Source organism: Rattus norvegicus, chromosome 2 (assembly GCF_036323735.1).
Source record: "Rattus norvegicus strain BN/NHsdMcwi chromosome 2, GRCr8, whole genome shotgun sequence".
NCBI classification, from domain to species: Eukaryota; Metazoa; Chordata; class Mammalia; order Rodentia; family Muridae; genus Rattus; species Rattus norvegicus.
The window spans coordinates 244,994,109-245,009,768 of record NC_086020.1 but is presented as its reverse complement, the minus strand read 5'-3'; the positions used below and the strand labels follow the sequence as shown (position 1 = coordinate 245,009,768).

Sequence of the window (15,660 nt, the reverse complement as noted above, 5' to 3'; positions counted from 1 at the left end):
GAAAGAAATGGGTTGAAATCGTATTGAGTAAGCAGATGCACAGGACCATCCAGGACATAACAAAAATGCTCTCGATGAGTTTATGACAGGTTAAAATTTAGCCATATTAGAAATGGAACATGTTAAGAGAAAAAAAATACACCTAAGTTTCTAAGTTGCTTCCCTTGTAGGCGTGTCCCGGAGAATTCTCCTTCCCCTGGCACGCATGGGGAGAGAGCATGAGAGGCACACGCCACAACTCTGCCTTACTTTCAGGAAACTCTTGGCCAACGACACATTTGTTTTCTGTGTTTGTGCCTATGTGTATCTATGTTCTGGCATGTACCTGTTGGGGATTCACATGTATGTGTACATGCATGTAGACACCAAAGGTCACCCTTGGGTGCAGTTCCTAGGGAGCTGTCCACAGTGTTCTGAGGCAGAGTTCGCAGTCTGTGATTGGCTTGGAACTTCCACATATTCTAGGTCCACTATCAAGCTCAGGGTTACACCTCGGGTCACTTCCCTGGCATCGGAATTAGAACATAGGTCCTCACATCTACTTGGTCCACTGGACATCAAGTTTATCTTGATTTACTCAGCATCTTAATAGAAAATGAAAATCAACTAAATGAAAGAAAATCTATTTCGAGGGACAGCTTCTTGAATCCTAACCTGGTCTACTTAGAGTTCTTGGACAGCCAAGGCTGCATAGCAAGTCGATGTCTCAAGAGAAAATGTCTTTTGTAATCCTGGTATTCTGGTTCAGGCCTGTCTTTCCAGAACCCAGGAAGTAGAGGCAGGAGGATTGCTGTAAGTTCAAGGCCACCTGGGTCTACACAATGAGTTCCAAGTTAACCAGGGTTACAAAGTGCCACACTGCCTGAAAAACAAATAGGTCAACAGAAGATTTTGAAGATCAAGTTTGATTAATATAATGAATGCTGAAGAGACATCCTAAATCATGACAGGTGTCAGTCACAGCCAAGATGGGCAGCTCTACTCAAAGGCCTGAATCATGACAGGTGTCAGTCACAGCCAAGATGGGCAGCTCTACTCAAAGGCCTGAATCATGACAGGTGTCAGTCACAGCCAAGATGGCAGCTTTGCTCATATTGTTCTCAGTCTGTTTCCCTCCTGTGGGCTCATCCCCCAGGCCCCTACACCCCAGGCAACAATGCGGAAATACTTCTTCCTTGTAGAAGATGAACCACCAAGGATCACTTCGGTGGGAGATGTCTTGCTTTTCCAGGGACGCCCTTAGACCTGACAAAGCCGGGACAGATGCTGCAGACCACACAACTTCCCCACACACATCAAAGCTGGGTACGGAGATCAAAGGTTACCCCAGTTATAACTTCAAAATGATCGGTCCTTCGGAGCACCTTGTGCAGAGTCACTGCATGGAGAAATCATTTGGTTGTCCAATAGATGTCACCAGACTTTTAACTGTTCCCCAACTGAGTGTCTATAACTAAGTATAATGGCTTGGTGTTGATCAGGTTTGGCAAGAGGAGGAAATGCCCGAAACAAATATAGGTTTGTTGCCATTTTATAAGTCAGCGTTTTAGATCTCAAATAAAATGAAGTGTTTGGTGTGTGTAGTTTTCTTGTTGTTGTTGTCGTGTGTGTGTGTGTGTGTGTGTGTGTGTGTGTGTGTGTGTGTGTGTTTGTGTAGGGAGCTGGAGCTCACCAAGTGGGCTAAGCCAGTGAGCTCTGTGTGTGTGCCTGCTTCTGTGTCCTCAGTGCTGGGATTACATGCGTGCATCACCAAGCCTATCCTTTTTAATAGTTTACATTAATCCCAGACTATTAAAGTCCAAGCAAGCACGCCACCCTTCCCCTACTTGTAGGTTTTCTTTACCAGTGGCATAGCTGCCAGAAAGGGATTAGTTAAACATATCTGGTGCTCTTCACCCAAGCAAAAGATTTTAAAAGATGTTTTGATACAGGAAACAAGGTCCAAGGGGTGTATTATTTTTAATGAAAAAAAAAAAAGTAGAGACAATTCAACTGAAGAGAAGAATTTGAAATTAAAATGAAGGTTGATGAATTGGACCAGATAAGCCTTAACAGACACCTCAGGAAATCCAGGCCCCCGATCTAGGAAGAGAGAGGCACCGCTTACTGAGGCAGAACAAAGCCACGTGTAATGTAGAAGCAGCAATGCACTTAACGAAGGAAGCTGAGATCAAAAGACACGGGACGAAGCTAATCCAAGAGATGGGGATGACCGGGTGAGGTAGATCGTGGCCGGCCAACCATGAGTACGTGGTCTCTTCTCTTCCTTTCATCATGGATATATTAGTTTGACAGTTCCTTCAACACAGGGATGCATCCCAGGGACCATTCCAAGTCTTCTGGCAGCGTCGGGCTTCCAATCCTGACTTGGAAGATGTTGCTTATCAGCTCCAGTTCTTCTGCTATTCTTTACAATGGTTCCTGAAGCTCTGAGCATGTGCGCCTCGCCCAGGAAGTCAGAGAGCTAGGCAGGATTGGGTTCAGTAATGCACACAGGAAAGTCTCTAAAGACTCTAGTCATGGTGACACTGTCATCTAACCAACAGCGAAAAGAAGTGGCTAGTAAATCCTTCATCTACAAGCAAAGCCACTGAGGGAAAGCCCTGTTCTCCTTCCGGCACATATTTTTCCACATAAACAACAAACGGTCGGCCCCACGGTTGGCCCTTGAGTTGTTAGTCAGCTGCTGACCTCATAATCTGCACAGCTGTGGCTTCCCAGTGTTGTCATGGAACAGATTGGGATGTCTTAATGGATCACTTTCAGAGGTTACAATTGTCAAGTGAGACCAGCCTGCTGATTCTTATTAGCTAAATTAAGCCGTGTTACAGCAGAACTGGCTAATTCATCCTAATGGCTGGGAAATCCAGTGCAAATTGCCACATTTTACAGAACACATCCAAGGCTTTTTTTTGATGATTTTTAGCTCTGTGCAGGCTGAACCCCAAATATGGTTTTATTGCCCACTTAAGGACCTTGTTGCAATGGACAGTGGAATGGAATCGTGCTGCCCACGTGCATGGTGTTGGTGTCTGAGCAAACAGTGTAACACTCAGTGTGTAATACACACATGTGCATGATTCATGACGATCTTGGAGGACTCAGTCGTGGGTAGTGGCTGAGTAATGGCTGTTGAGCCCTACCAAAAATTGCAAAAAAAAAAAAAAAAAAAAAAAAAAAAAAAAAGATCGTACTCGTCCATGTTGTCTGAAAGAATGTCAGCTTCTAAAGGACATGGTGACACTTTAGACAACACCTGATCCTCAAAGTCACTCTATTGAGCCTTCATTTAAGAAAGTGCTTGTGATGGAACCGGTCTAGAACCTACGTTGAAGCGTCCTAATAAACTCCTCCACTTTGGGTGGGTTTCTAACTCAGTGTCTGGTCTACCTGCTACTCACTGCAGTTTGTCGAGGTGACATTCAAGTTCGTTATCACAAAGTTGTTTGTGTGGCAGTGCGGCAGGTATCCCAGACTAACCTCAGAGTCTCTAGGTCACTGAGGATGACCCTGAACTCATGATCCTCCTGCCTCTGCTTCTCAAATGCTTGCACTGAAGGCATCCATCACCATGCCTGTGGATCCCAGAGGTATTTTTAAAGATATTTCTATTGTATCTGTGCATACATGTATTTTGGAAGTATGCCATGTGCACGCTGCATACCCAACAGAGGCCAAAATCAGGTACAGGACCAGAGATCCAGATGAGTTGAGCCACCATGTGGGCACTGAGCACTGAGTCACTGCTCACAAGGGTGCTGGACCCAGCTCTGTGCAAGAGCAAGAAGCACTTGGAATCTCCGAGCCGCCTCTGCCACCCTGATTGTAATGCTCTAAGGTGTCTCTCAAATGGACCCGTGTGGGTCCAAGAGGTCATGTTTTTTTCTGATTCTTAGTCGTGACAGCTTACACTGATGCCTTTGCCAGCCGTGTACATGCTACCGGAGTAAATAGAGACCAAAGGAAACAAGTTTATCACACGTTGTAACCGTTGACTCCACAGTACTCAGGATGTACAAAAATAAAATGTTTATCAAAGTACTTTAAATGGTAACAAGTCAACCAGGCAAGAGCTGGATGTCCAGAGTAGGCAGATGGACACATTACGGCGTATCTACAGTTGAGCAGTGAGCAGGTACTGAAACCACCTCCGAGGATTATTTATTGACATGGGAAAGATCAACGTGAAAACGAGAGAAAACCACAGCTGCCTGGTTGTGTAAATCTAATTTTTTCAACCTGCCTGCCACAGCCGACATAGAAAAAGGACAATGTGGTGAAATATTTGTGATTATGGTTGAGTGATAGAAATCTGAATAACTGTAATTCTGTCCTCTCAATTTTTCAAGCTCTTCATAGTGAGCCCGGGCTACTTTAGTAATCAAGGTGGGACAGCCATTTACAGCGGCTCGAGTGGATTTGTTAAGAGACACACTGTAGTGGTCTTTACTTTGGGCGTCATCCGCCTGCCTACACTGGAGACAAACTCTCGGTTTGCCTCCCTGGTTTTATTTCTAGAATCCATCGTTTCATCCTAACTGGAGATTGTGCTAGTCTCGAGTGGCTGTGCCGGAAGCTTGACGTTACTCTTGTCTCCTTCCCTAACGTCTGCTTTTCACACCTTCAGTACCTGGACTGATGAAGAATATACCCAGAAGCTGAGGGCTTCTCTGCTTACCCGTATCACTTCTTGTCTTCTCATCACCCTCTCTTCTCCGTGGGAGCAGTCGCTTGCTCTCCCTGTTTTAACCTTCTCTAACCATCTGACTTTCCATGTAACGGACAAAGTTGTTAAGACACAGTTCAGGCCATCCATTTCTCTTTTGTCAAAGCTCTCCACTGCACAGGAAGCCAGAGGACCCAGGGATACACAGCGGTCACCTTTCTGCCCCTAGTGCCTACTTACCGACTGCATGGACTCTGCTGAGTGCTTCATTCTTCCTCACCATCTCAAAGGATTGGCAGTAGCTTCGCTTTTGCCAACCTCACTGGGGTTGGCCTTGGCGATGTCTTTGAGTCATTTCTACCCTGTAATCCTTCTGTTACCTCATTCACACGTTCTCTCAGCAGTGCCTTTCTGGCATTTCTTCCTTGGTCCCAGTGCACACACAGATGCATTCACATGCACACACATGCAGTCACATGCACACAGAGAGGCATTCACATGCAAGCGTGTACCTCCGAAGTTTCCATGTTGTAGAACTTTCTCTTTTGTGAACTGATCGCCTTCTAATGTATTATACAGGATGCTGATGTAATTATCGTGTGCATGTATGAAAGTACAACTTAAATGTGTGTTTCCTTCATCAGAGATGCTTGTGTATGATTTCTTACCTCAGCTCTGACTCTTGGAACTGCACCTGCTGTGCGGTAGGCAACCAGAAACTGCTGGGCAGAGTGCCATCAACAGGAAAGGTGACCAGTCCCAACTGTGTGGTGATTGTCCCAGTGGCATTTCTGAGTTGCTTTACTGATCATTTTTTCCTTACCTTGATTGCCACAGCAGGACTGAACCTACTGATTAGTTGACCTTTCCTCATGATTGCTTTTTTCTTTCCACCTAAATCAACAGTTCTAAACTAAATGGGAAAGTCTATTTTTCCCTAGTATTTGGCTCGATTTTCAGACTCTTTAAAAAAAATTACTTCTTAGAGAGTGTCATGTGTGTTTTGACTGTATTTACCCTGCATCCCCAACTATTCCAAGGTTCACTTCTCTTCCATATCCATCCCTAGCAATGGAGTTAAGAGCAGTTGTTAGTTGCTGAGGAGGGAGAGACCGTTTTCGCTAAGGGTGTAGCCTGGTAAGTCAAGTGAAAGACCACACATCTGACAACACTTGGGTACCACAAATTGGTAGAATTGGAAAAAAAAAGGATATAAAGTGTTAAAACTCTTAATAGATTATTTTAAACCCGTATCTTTCATTTTCTACTTTAATTGAGCCACCAATATGTCACTGTTGACGTCAGAGGCAAGGCATTATCTTACAGGAGTTTACTATCTAGATGGCAGATAGGACAGGAGTAAAGGTGGGGCAGGGCCGTGTCTGAGAGGAGCTGTTCTCCTGTAGGCACAAAATACATTTGGTTTCAAACTCGGGATCAAAAAATGCAATCTTCTAGAAGGTCGACGAAAATCTCCGAAGTGTTTCTTTTTTCTGTTCGGAAGACAGAGTCATGTCTTCCCGTGGGAAAGAAATAGCAAAAGTAGCGTGTGTGGCTATTGTAGAAGCCAAGGAAATGGGATAAAGCTAAGAGCAGTGAGCTCTTTGTGTGAGTGAGAAGATTGACCTTTAGTAGACTAGCAGATGGCTTAGAGGTCAAGGGCGTGTACTGCTCTTGCAGAGGGAGCCTTCACTTGGGTCCCAGTGCCCAGTTCAGGTGGGCCACAACAGCTTTTAAGCACCGAGGGAATCTCTTCCCTCCTTCTGGTCTCCATAGGCATTTGCATGAATATACTCACACATAGAAACACACATACACATAAATAATAAATAATATTATTATTTAAATAAATCTAAAGTAAAGGAGCTCCAGACTTAGAAGACCTGGGCTTAGAAGTTCTAATTTACAGGATCCAGATTTTGAAGGTGTGGTCTTGGCTCCAGCACTGGCACTGGTGTTAGGTACTCTCCCTGACATCAGTGTTTGCTTTGTCAGTCTTTGTCAGTTCCACGCAGAGGTATTCAGCCTCTAAAGACTGTGTGCACGTCTCTCCGTGTTCTCAAGAGAGGCCTTACCTTGTCCACCTAAAGATAATGTAAGCCCAGAGGCACATTAATGACTTGGGGACTTTTAAACGTCAGCATATAAGACTTCAGCTGTCTTAAGTGGGCCTGGGCTGTGTATGTTATTGTCCCCTGCCACCTACCCATGCATACATACCACCAACGTTCAAAACACATGTACCACTGGAGTTCCTTTTATAGCTACCATCCTAGAAATCAACAGTTTTACACTTTCTTATTTCACTGGAAATTATGGGTCTAAATGTATAAAACTCATCATTTAGAGAGGAAAGGAATGGCTGTTTCCCTCCCATAATTTTAAACTGGCATAGAGACGCAGAAAGTCAAATCATCTTTTCAGCAGGATGTGTTTACTTTTCTAATGAAAGCACAGGTCCAATAAAAGCCTCAGCCGTGGCAGAGACTGCGCGGCAGAGTTGTGTCAGAGGTAACTTCATGCTCAGCAGTTCTACATTTCGGCTCCTCAGGAGCTCACGTGACCACACTCTGCACTTCTCTCTCTTTCAGCCTTTGCAGCTGAACTGTAACCATTGTGCCGTCGTGTCGAACTCGGGTCAGATGGTTGGACAGAAGGTGGGGGAAGAGATAGACCGTGCGTCCTGCATCTGGAGAATGAACAATGCCCCCACCAAGGGTTTCGAGGAAGATGTCGGCTACATGACGATGGTCCGAGTGGTGTCACACACCAGCGTCCCTCTCTTGCTGAAAAACCCGGACTATTTTTTCAAGGAGGCGAGCACAACCATTTACGTCATCTGGGGCCCTTTCCGCAACATGAGGAAGGACGGGAACGGGATCGTGTACAACATGCTAAAGAAGACGGTCGACACCTACCCAGACGCGCAGATCTACGTGACCACGGAGCAGCGGATGACGTACTGCGACGGGGTGTTTAAGGATGAAACTGGGAAAGACAGGTGAGTCCTCTGAAAGGGCTTCGCCGGCCTTTTACTGTCCTTTATGGCGCATCTTAGCCGAGGCCCTTTGCCAGCTATCAAGTGAACACGGGTATTTTTTAAAGCGAGCACTCCGTGTTTTCAGTCATTATGATTACTTCATGAGCCAACAAGGAGGTCCCATTAATTCCGACTACACTGCCTAAGTTCACACCATCTTAATTGGTTTGAAGCTCTGAGAAATGGCGGATAGTCAGTCCTTCAGGATGTCTTCAGATCTCTTCCTGTGGAGCTCAGGTTGATATTGATTAAATCGGATTTCCGGCTTAGAGAAGTCTTTACTACAGAAATAGTCAGGAGTTTCGGGGTTTTAAATGCATAGAAACTGTGGCTCCTCCCCCCACCTCTGAGACCAGAGAGAACAGACCATTGACCTTCTAATGATTGCACAGCTTCTTACCCACCCTGTGTTCTCGGATGCTGCACATTAGTATCCGATACACTGAACAGAACACTGCATTGAAATTATGAATTACTGGGGCTGGGGAGGTGGCTTGATGTTTAAGAGCACTGACTGCTCTTCCAGAGGTCCTGAGTTCAATTCCCAGCAGCCACATGGTGGCTCACAACCATCTGTAATGGGTCACACGCCTTCCTCTGATGTGTCTAAAGGCAGTGACAGTGTACTCAAGACAGATAAACAAAATAAATAAATAAATAAATGAATCTTTTTAAAAGGAAATTGTGTACTACTTAAAAACCATCAGTACTAGGATTCTTAAAGAGGTATGCAGTGTAAATACCCTTCACTCATTTATTGAAAAACCAAACTACCTTTTCTGTTGTGTGTGCGTTCTGTCCTGGACCCTGCCCCCACCCTCTTTGTATAAACCTTCCTCTCCTTCCCCCTTTCCCGATCTTCTTCTTCCTCTCCCTGCTCCTTCATAGCTAAACCTCTCAGGCAGCTCCACCATCTGCTGGTTTCTCCGTCTCTTTGCAAAGACAACCAGTAAAAGCGAGCGAGGCAAAACGACAAACCGATCGATCTGGGCTGATACTCTGCGCTAATACTGAAGCTGAAGAAGATCAGGAAACCTGATCTGCCTGGAGTTTTGAATTATACGTGGAATTTGCTTACTTGTGCAATGCCATGAAGAAGTTGAGCTTCACGTGTAATTGTAGTGCTAACATTCCGATTTCCTTAAGATGCATCCCTGTCTTTTACTACTCAATATCATTGAGTAGGAAGTTGTAACGACTGGGCATGTGCTTGTGGCGAGTTGGGTTCTGCTGTGTCCAGGTGTAATTTTAGTGTAAATTCAGTCTTGGCGGGGAGATTTTTATGGTCTGTTTGTCCAGCTCACTATCCCCCCTTCCACCCAAAAGAGTGCCTTTTTAACTTTCTTAATCAATGGCATCATACACACGAACACACACACACACACACACACACACACACACACACACACACTCTCCCTCCCTCTCTCCCTCTCCCCTCCCCCTACCCCCTCTTCCTCTTCCCCTCACCCCCTATTCAGGTGGAGCAATGGTCCTATTGATAATGTGGGCTGATTTTCACTTAGCATTTTCTACTTCTGAGCCCTTAAAATGCAACTTTACTCGAAATGCAAAACAGAGCAACACTGTAACGGGGGCCCCCTCTTCTGCAGGAAAAGTCTCAAAGGTTAGATCTAAATTAGTGTGGCATAAGGGCAATTCCAAGCGACGGGCACTGGAGACCTGGTGTTTGCAAGAAGTACACTCTCGTGTAGCACCGCTCTGTACAAACGTGACCATTCTCCAGGGGCTCCTGAACCCCCTGGTCTCTCACTAGCCCCGAGCAATGCAATTAATTAGACGTATTTGGTTTTCCATTACGGCTATCCCTTAGGGTATCCCTCAGTTACGACGATACGCCTGGGGACCATTTCGGGGTATCAGAGAAGAACTTAGTGTGCTATCTGGTCGTGGAGCTCTTGCAAGTTGGGCTTGGCTGCGAGCTTTCAGAGGCACTGTCACAGATGTGAGGTGGTAGAACAATTAGCAAGTCGCATTGGGAGGTGTATTCTGTGTCTATGATGAGAAACGCTGTTTACTGCTGCCTTGGCAAATTTATTTTGCAGATATCTATCGACGAGGTTACCAAAGCTAAGTTTCTTTTAAAGGTCAAATGATTTTATGCTACATTTTCCTTCTTTCTTTCTTCTTTTTCTTTTTCTACTTAATGCCATTTCCCTAGCCACCACAGATGGGAGAATTAAAGTGCACAAGTTCTTTGGGACTCTGTCGAAGGGTTGACAGGTAGAATCAGGCTGCTCAGCTTTTCCTGTTGGCCAGAATGACCTCAAAGGCTTCCATCTCCACTAGGACTTAAATCTGGCCTTGTTTGTACTGAGTATAATGACTTCCGTCGTTCTCTGGCACGCAATGACAAATTTCAGACAATATCTCTGACTACATGGATACACATGTACACAGGTGGAAACCAGAGGTGCACGTGTGGTGTCTTCCTCTGTCACTGTGATGGTTGGTATATGCTTGGCCCAGGGAGTGCCATTAGTAGAGCGAGTAGCCCTGCAGAATAGGTGTGGCCTATTGGAGTAGACGTGTCACTGTGGGTGTGGGCTTTGTCCTAGCTGCTGGAAGTCTGTCTTCCACTAGCAGCCTTCAGATGAAGATAGATGTTGAACCCTCAGTTCCTCCTGCACCATTCCTGCTTGGATGCTACCATGCTCCTGTCCTAACCTTCTGGACCTGTAAGCCAGCCCCAATTAAATGCTGTCCTTATAGGAGTTGCCTTGGTCATGGTGTCTGTTCACAGCAGTAAAACCCTAACTGAGACAGTGACTGTGGACCTTATTGCTTGAGACACGGCCTTTGATTGAGCCAGAGGTTACCATTTCAGTTAAGTTGACCATGCAGTGGCTCACAGGAATCAGTTCTGGGGTTGTAGACACTCAGGGCCATGGCAACATTAGCGTGCATTCTGGAGATGTAAACTGAGGTTTGGGTTTGCAGTAATGGTTCTTTAACATAGCCAAGTTCACAGCTTCAACAATATCTTTTAAAACCTTCTTATAAGAAAAATGCCCCACTCTCGAGCAGAGACTGGTAGTGCCTTCGTCTCTGTAGAGAGCCCTCAGCCTGGGGAATTACTAACCTGTGACCAGTCCTAGTTATGCTGTATCCCCCACACACTGGCTCCTTCCCCAAGCATTATCTTAAGGCAAACCTCACACGTCATGGTTGTATCCCATATTTAAATATCATTGCATGTTTTGAAAAGACAAAAGAAACGCACATCGTATGTGGGAAATGCAGACATGCCCTTTGTAGCACTGTGTGTTTCCTTGGCTTGCGGTGGTCAGTAGTTGTCTCGTACATGTGATTTAAGCATTGGTTCAGATCAGGATTAGAACACGGTTCATGTATGATAATTGCATGATCGATTTCCGATGTGTATATTTACAGATGTGGCTATTTCCCTACCCCACTTCGCATTGAAGAAACCTAGCCACTTGGGTGTCTTACCACCCCGTTAGTTTTGTTAACTTCACCTCGTGTTATTTCTTCGACGTTGACTTAAAGTCATTGAAAACGCCTGGATTCAGGTCCGATTAGTATTTATTCCTTTGCCAAGATCGTCGTGATGCTTGTAAAGGAAGTATACCTCACAGTTTTCTCTTTTTATGGTAGAAAACACTAATGGCAACTGTCTAGAGTCAAGAGCTTATTAGGGCTCCAAAACAGTGGTGTTTTATCTTTTCTTTTTTATAGAGAGAAAGTTGGCTTCATTTGGTTACCGGGAGATAGAAGGCAGCACCAGCCTCTTACTGACTGGTTCTGATGCATCAGTTCCTTGGCATCCTCTGAACTGACTTGCATGTTTATAACTTCTAGTATTTACATGCTGACAGTCAAGTGTGTCTGTGTTTTAGTAATTCAAATTATTTTAGAGCACAGCTTAGGCTCCGAATGTCTTATTTTAGCCATTGGGAGCCTCTTCGCATGGGTTTAGCATGCTTTTGACTCAGTTAGAGGCCATGGGTAGTTTTCCTCCTTTATAGTATTGTTGGGTCTTCTGCTCTTATACACACACACACACACACACACACACACACACACACACACACACACACCTTCCTGCCTGTATTCAGACATTCGAGAAAGAGCCTTGATTCTGCTGGATGCTAAAAGAACATTACCACAGCACTGTGGCATCCATTGTTACAAGGCTGGGTTTTTCTTTCTTGGCTTTTAGAGTGGGGCAGAGATAGGCTATAACCAATATGCTTTGTGTGTTGACTGTATAAGATCATCATGAGGTTCAAATTTCCATTTTAACTCAGGCCTACAAGACTTTTGTTTTTAACATACACATCTTACAGTGTCTTACAGCTATGCCTTCTGTCTGGCAGGCTGCCAATCAAAGGCCCCAAGAAGAGAAGTGCAGTTACTCATTTGTTCTACCTTACAATTCATAGTAAACTTCAAGTAATGTCGAACTAGCTATGTGATCGTTGCCAGCCTGTTAGGGGAACTGTGCACCGAAGATGTTTAATGCCAGGCATGGGTGCTAAATGTATAAGGCTGCATTCACTTGGTGTGTGCTGGGATGTGCCCCGCAACTTGTAAGTTTCCTCTTAAGTAACTACGAGTGGGTGCTATGTTGTGCACACATAGGCACACACATGAAGGAGTTGGGAGCTAGAGTTCCATTTAAGTCTACTTTTGTCGTAGTACTGTTTCAGTCCGCCACTATTACTGTCAGAATTCATCAGCAAGTATCATTTTTGTCTTGTGTATGTCTGGTGGTTATCAAACTCATGACCTTTGACATGCCGGGCAAACACTGTACCACCGAGACACAACCCCCAATTCATCAGATTCTAATGGAGATATTATGTCTCTGTCGATTTACAGGCCCAAAATGTCAATGTCACTATTTTTTAAGATGACTTAAGATGAAACATTATTAGGTTCAATTTCTTGAAGGAAAATACTCAGTTCCTTTTCTTCAGTCACCAGAATTCTCTTTGAAGAATACAGCCTTGGACTGGTGAGATGGTTCAGTGGATAAAGGTGTCTGCCTTAGAACCAAAGACCAGAGTTTTATCTCTGGGACCCAATGTGTGGAAGGAGTGGATTGATTCTTGACAGTTGTTCCCACATTCTCTGTGGTGCATGTGTGGGTATGAAATGCCACAGCTACCCCAGACCCCAGATAAATGAATGTCAGCTAGGTACATTTTCATTTTCCCAGTGGTTTCCTCTTTCCTGTGAGACTCCTTACTGAGGAAATGTACTGTGGGGGAAACATCGCTCAGATGCTTGCCTTTCTTGGAGCCATGCTAGATTAAACCTTAAGTACATTGAGAGACTTTTTTTTAAACCTAAAGAGAATTAATTCGTTCCTGTGTTAGTTACTGCCTAAAACTCCTTGGCTTGTCTGTCAGTGTGGCCCCGTGGGGGAGCCTAGGAGCCATGGAGAAGACTCTCTGTATGAAGGTGCCAGTTTTCTCTAGAATCCTCTGATTATTGGACAGTGACCAACTTCGTAGATGTTCTTACCGAATGCAATTCTGATAAGCAAGAATTATGAATTCTGAAGACCTTCCTGGCCTCCCAGAAACCTTCGGAGTGAAAGGTTTTTATATTCAAAACGTTCTGAACAAAATGTCTGTTTGCTTCCTTTTTGAATGATTGGTATGCATACGTAACGGTAGCATGCTGGCCGCCGACATTCACCCTAATACATCTTCATATGAAATCCCCCAGGGGTACTGACAGTGGCACATAGTGCCCTCTTCCCAAAGGGTGAGAGTATGTGCTTGGCATGCATAGACACAGGGGGAATCTTGAGTTCCCAGAAGGCCTCGGGCACACGACGAGTGCTGTGCTCTAACCTCTAGCAGGTGGGCGATTGCAGCTTGCTTCCCACTTCAGAAACACGTCGGCAGATGTAGGCACATTATTTAATTAACTAATAATTGAGAAAGCTATAGTCACTAGTAAAAGAGCAAAGCTATTTCTAGGCTGATAGAGGACTCTTAGCTGCCCTAAATAGGTCATAATTAGCTGGCAGCGGTGTGACTCCGCCTTCGGGGATGGGTGAAATTAATGAACGTTAGCTGTGAATGGAACTGTGTTTCATGATGTTGCTGCCTCGAGTAAAAAGGGTGAGGAGAGAGTGAGTCATTTTAAGGGCCATTTAGGAAGCAGAGAACATGGCAGCCACCGCCAGGAAGTACAGAGAGCATGGGACATTGGTTTGTACACATCAAGTTCTCTGCTGACTTTTTTCTGCCAGAGAACTCTGTCATTGGTACTCAGTACCCAGGAGAGAAAGAGAAGCCAGAGATGTACCAGACCTCATTGTCATCCAGTGATGACAGTTCTCTTGTCTAGCCAGGGTCTTAAGGGCAGCATGGGGTTCACTCTTTCTACTGGGTCATTTCTGAAAATTTCTTCTATTCACTCTAGGGATTAAATTGGCTCACATCCCCTTGGGTTTGCAAACTCATAGTAGTTTCTAGGTTGAGTTTTATGTCTCCTCTGAGGATCTGGGGCCCCTGTGAGCTCCCCGTACCACTGCACAAGGCAAATGGCTTTAAAGAACACGATGTAGGAAGGAGAAGAGTCAGAAACAAAGTGTACAAACTGCCTTAGTCAGCCAAAGCCAAAGAAGTGTTGTCCTTGTATGCTGACTCCAGAGACAGGGTTGTCTAGCTGTCCCTAACTCTCAGTAAACAGCTCCTAACCTCAGAAAGACCTGGACCAAGAGAAGCTTGAAAAGTGGAGCAAGCCTTGGAGGGGTGCAGATGGTATTAAAAAATGCTGTTTTCTCTTTTCGTCCTTTTGAAGATTGTCACTGAAAATGCACCAAAGCACCTTTTCCTCTGTAAGTGGAGTTAATGGCCCTTCCCCAGCTGACTTCTTTGGCAGGAACACTGAGTTCATACAACTGTTGTGGGCAGACCTGTTGGACTCCCAAGTCACAGAAGTATAATAAGGCACCTAGGACTGTGGCTTCGTGCTAACAAGCATCCAGGCACAGAGAGCTTCTGCCTTCCCATTGTTAAGCGGCCTGTATAGAGCCTCTGTAATGTGCAGATGTTGGAGATTAAAATCCTATGATTAACATCTCTTAATAACAACAGCATAAGACAGACGTTTATGATGTGCCAACTTCTGCGTATTATACACACACACACACACACACACACACACACGATGAGAGAGAGGGAGAGTGAGGAGAGAGAGACATACAGACAGAGTTGGGTGGAGAGTTTTCGCTATGCAGAAAGTTCCAGTAGACAGTTGCACTGAATCTCCCTTTTGCATAGCGACTTCTGAGCACTGCATAGGCAGTGCCTGCGTGGATCAGGACACCGTGCAAACCATGTCTAGAACTGAGCTTTTCAGTCCTTCTCTAAAGGGTACCATTAAGGGGGAGTTAAGATCTGTGAGCCGAAAAACAGTCTCTTTCTCTGTGTTCTCTTAGAAATAGAGTGGAGGACTGAGGAGATGGCTCAGTCATTAGGAGCATGGGCTGCTATTGCAGAGAATGTGAGTTCAGTTCCCAGCATTCATGTCAGACAGCTCTCAACCCTGTAATGTCTGCTTCAGGGGGATCCAATGTCTCTGTTTGCCACAGTCGTCTGCCTCTGTGCATGTGCCCCCACCTACAGGCACACACAATTTAAAGTAAAATAAATCTTTAAGAAAGGAACAAAATCAGGGTTGTTTTTGTTTGTTTGGTTTGGTTTGTTTTGGTTTTTTTTTTTTACACTTAATCTTGTGAGGTGAGTGCTGCTGGGCAGCATCCACAGAGTTCTAGCATGCAGATGGCCTCTGTGTGGGGTGCTTCTTTCTGCAAACCTTTCTCCCTAGCTGAGGAAAAGTGTCCACTTAATTAGAGTTCTCGGTGTAGCTCTTTTCCTTAATACAGAGTATGTTGAGTCGTCAGAGTCCACTCCAGAGTTCAGTGTACATCCAGTTGATTGCTGATGGT

General features: G+C 44.9%; 1 protein-coding gene across 3 annotated transcripts in view; it reads left to right on the top strand.

Annotated features, from left to right (window-relative positions):
* St6galnac3 (ST6 N-acetylgalactosaminide alpha-2,6-sialyltransferase 3) overlaps positions 1-15,660 on the top strand; it is a 515,349-nt gene that overhangs the window by 295,207 nt on the left and 204,482 nt on the right. For all 3 annotated transcript variants that reach the window (NM_019123.2, XM_039102131.2, XM_039102132.2), the window contains one exon: positions 7,258-7,667. In NM_019123.2, the coding sequence (NP_061996.2) occupies positions 7,258-7,667 (410 nt within the window). The remainder of the gene's footprint in view (positions 1-7,257; positions 7,668-15,660) is intronic.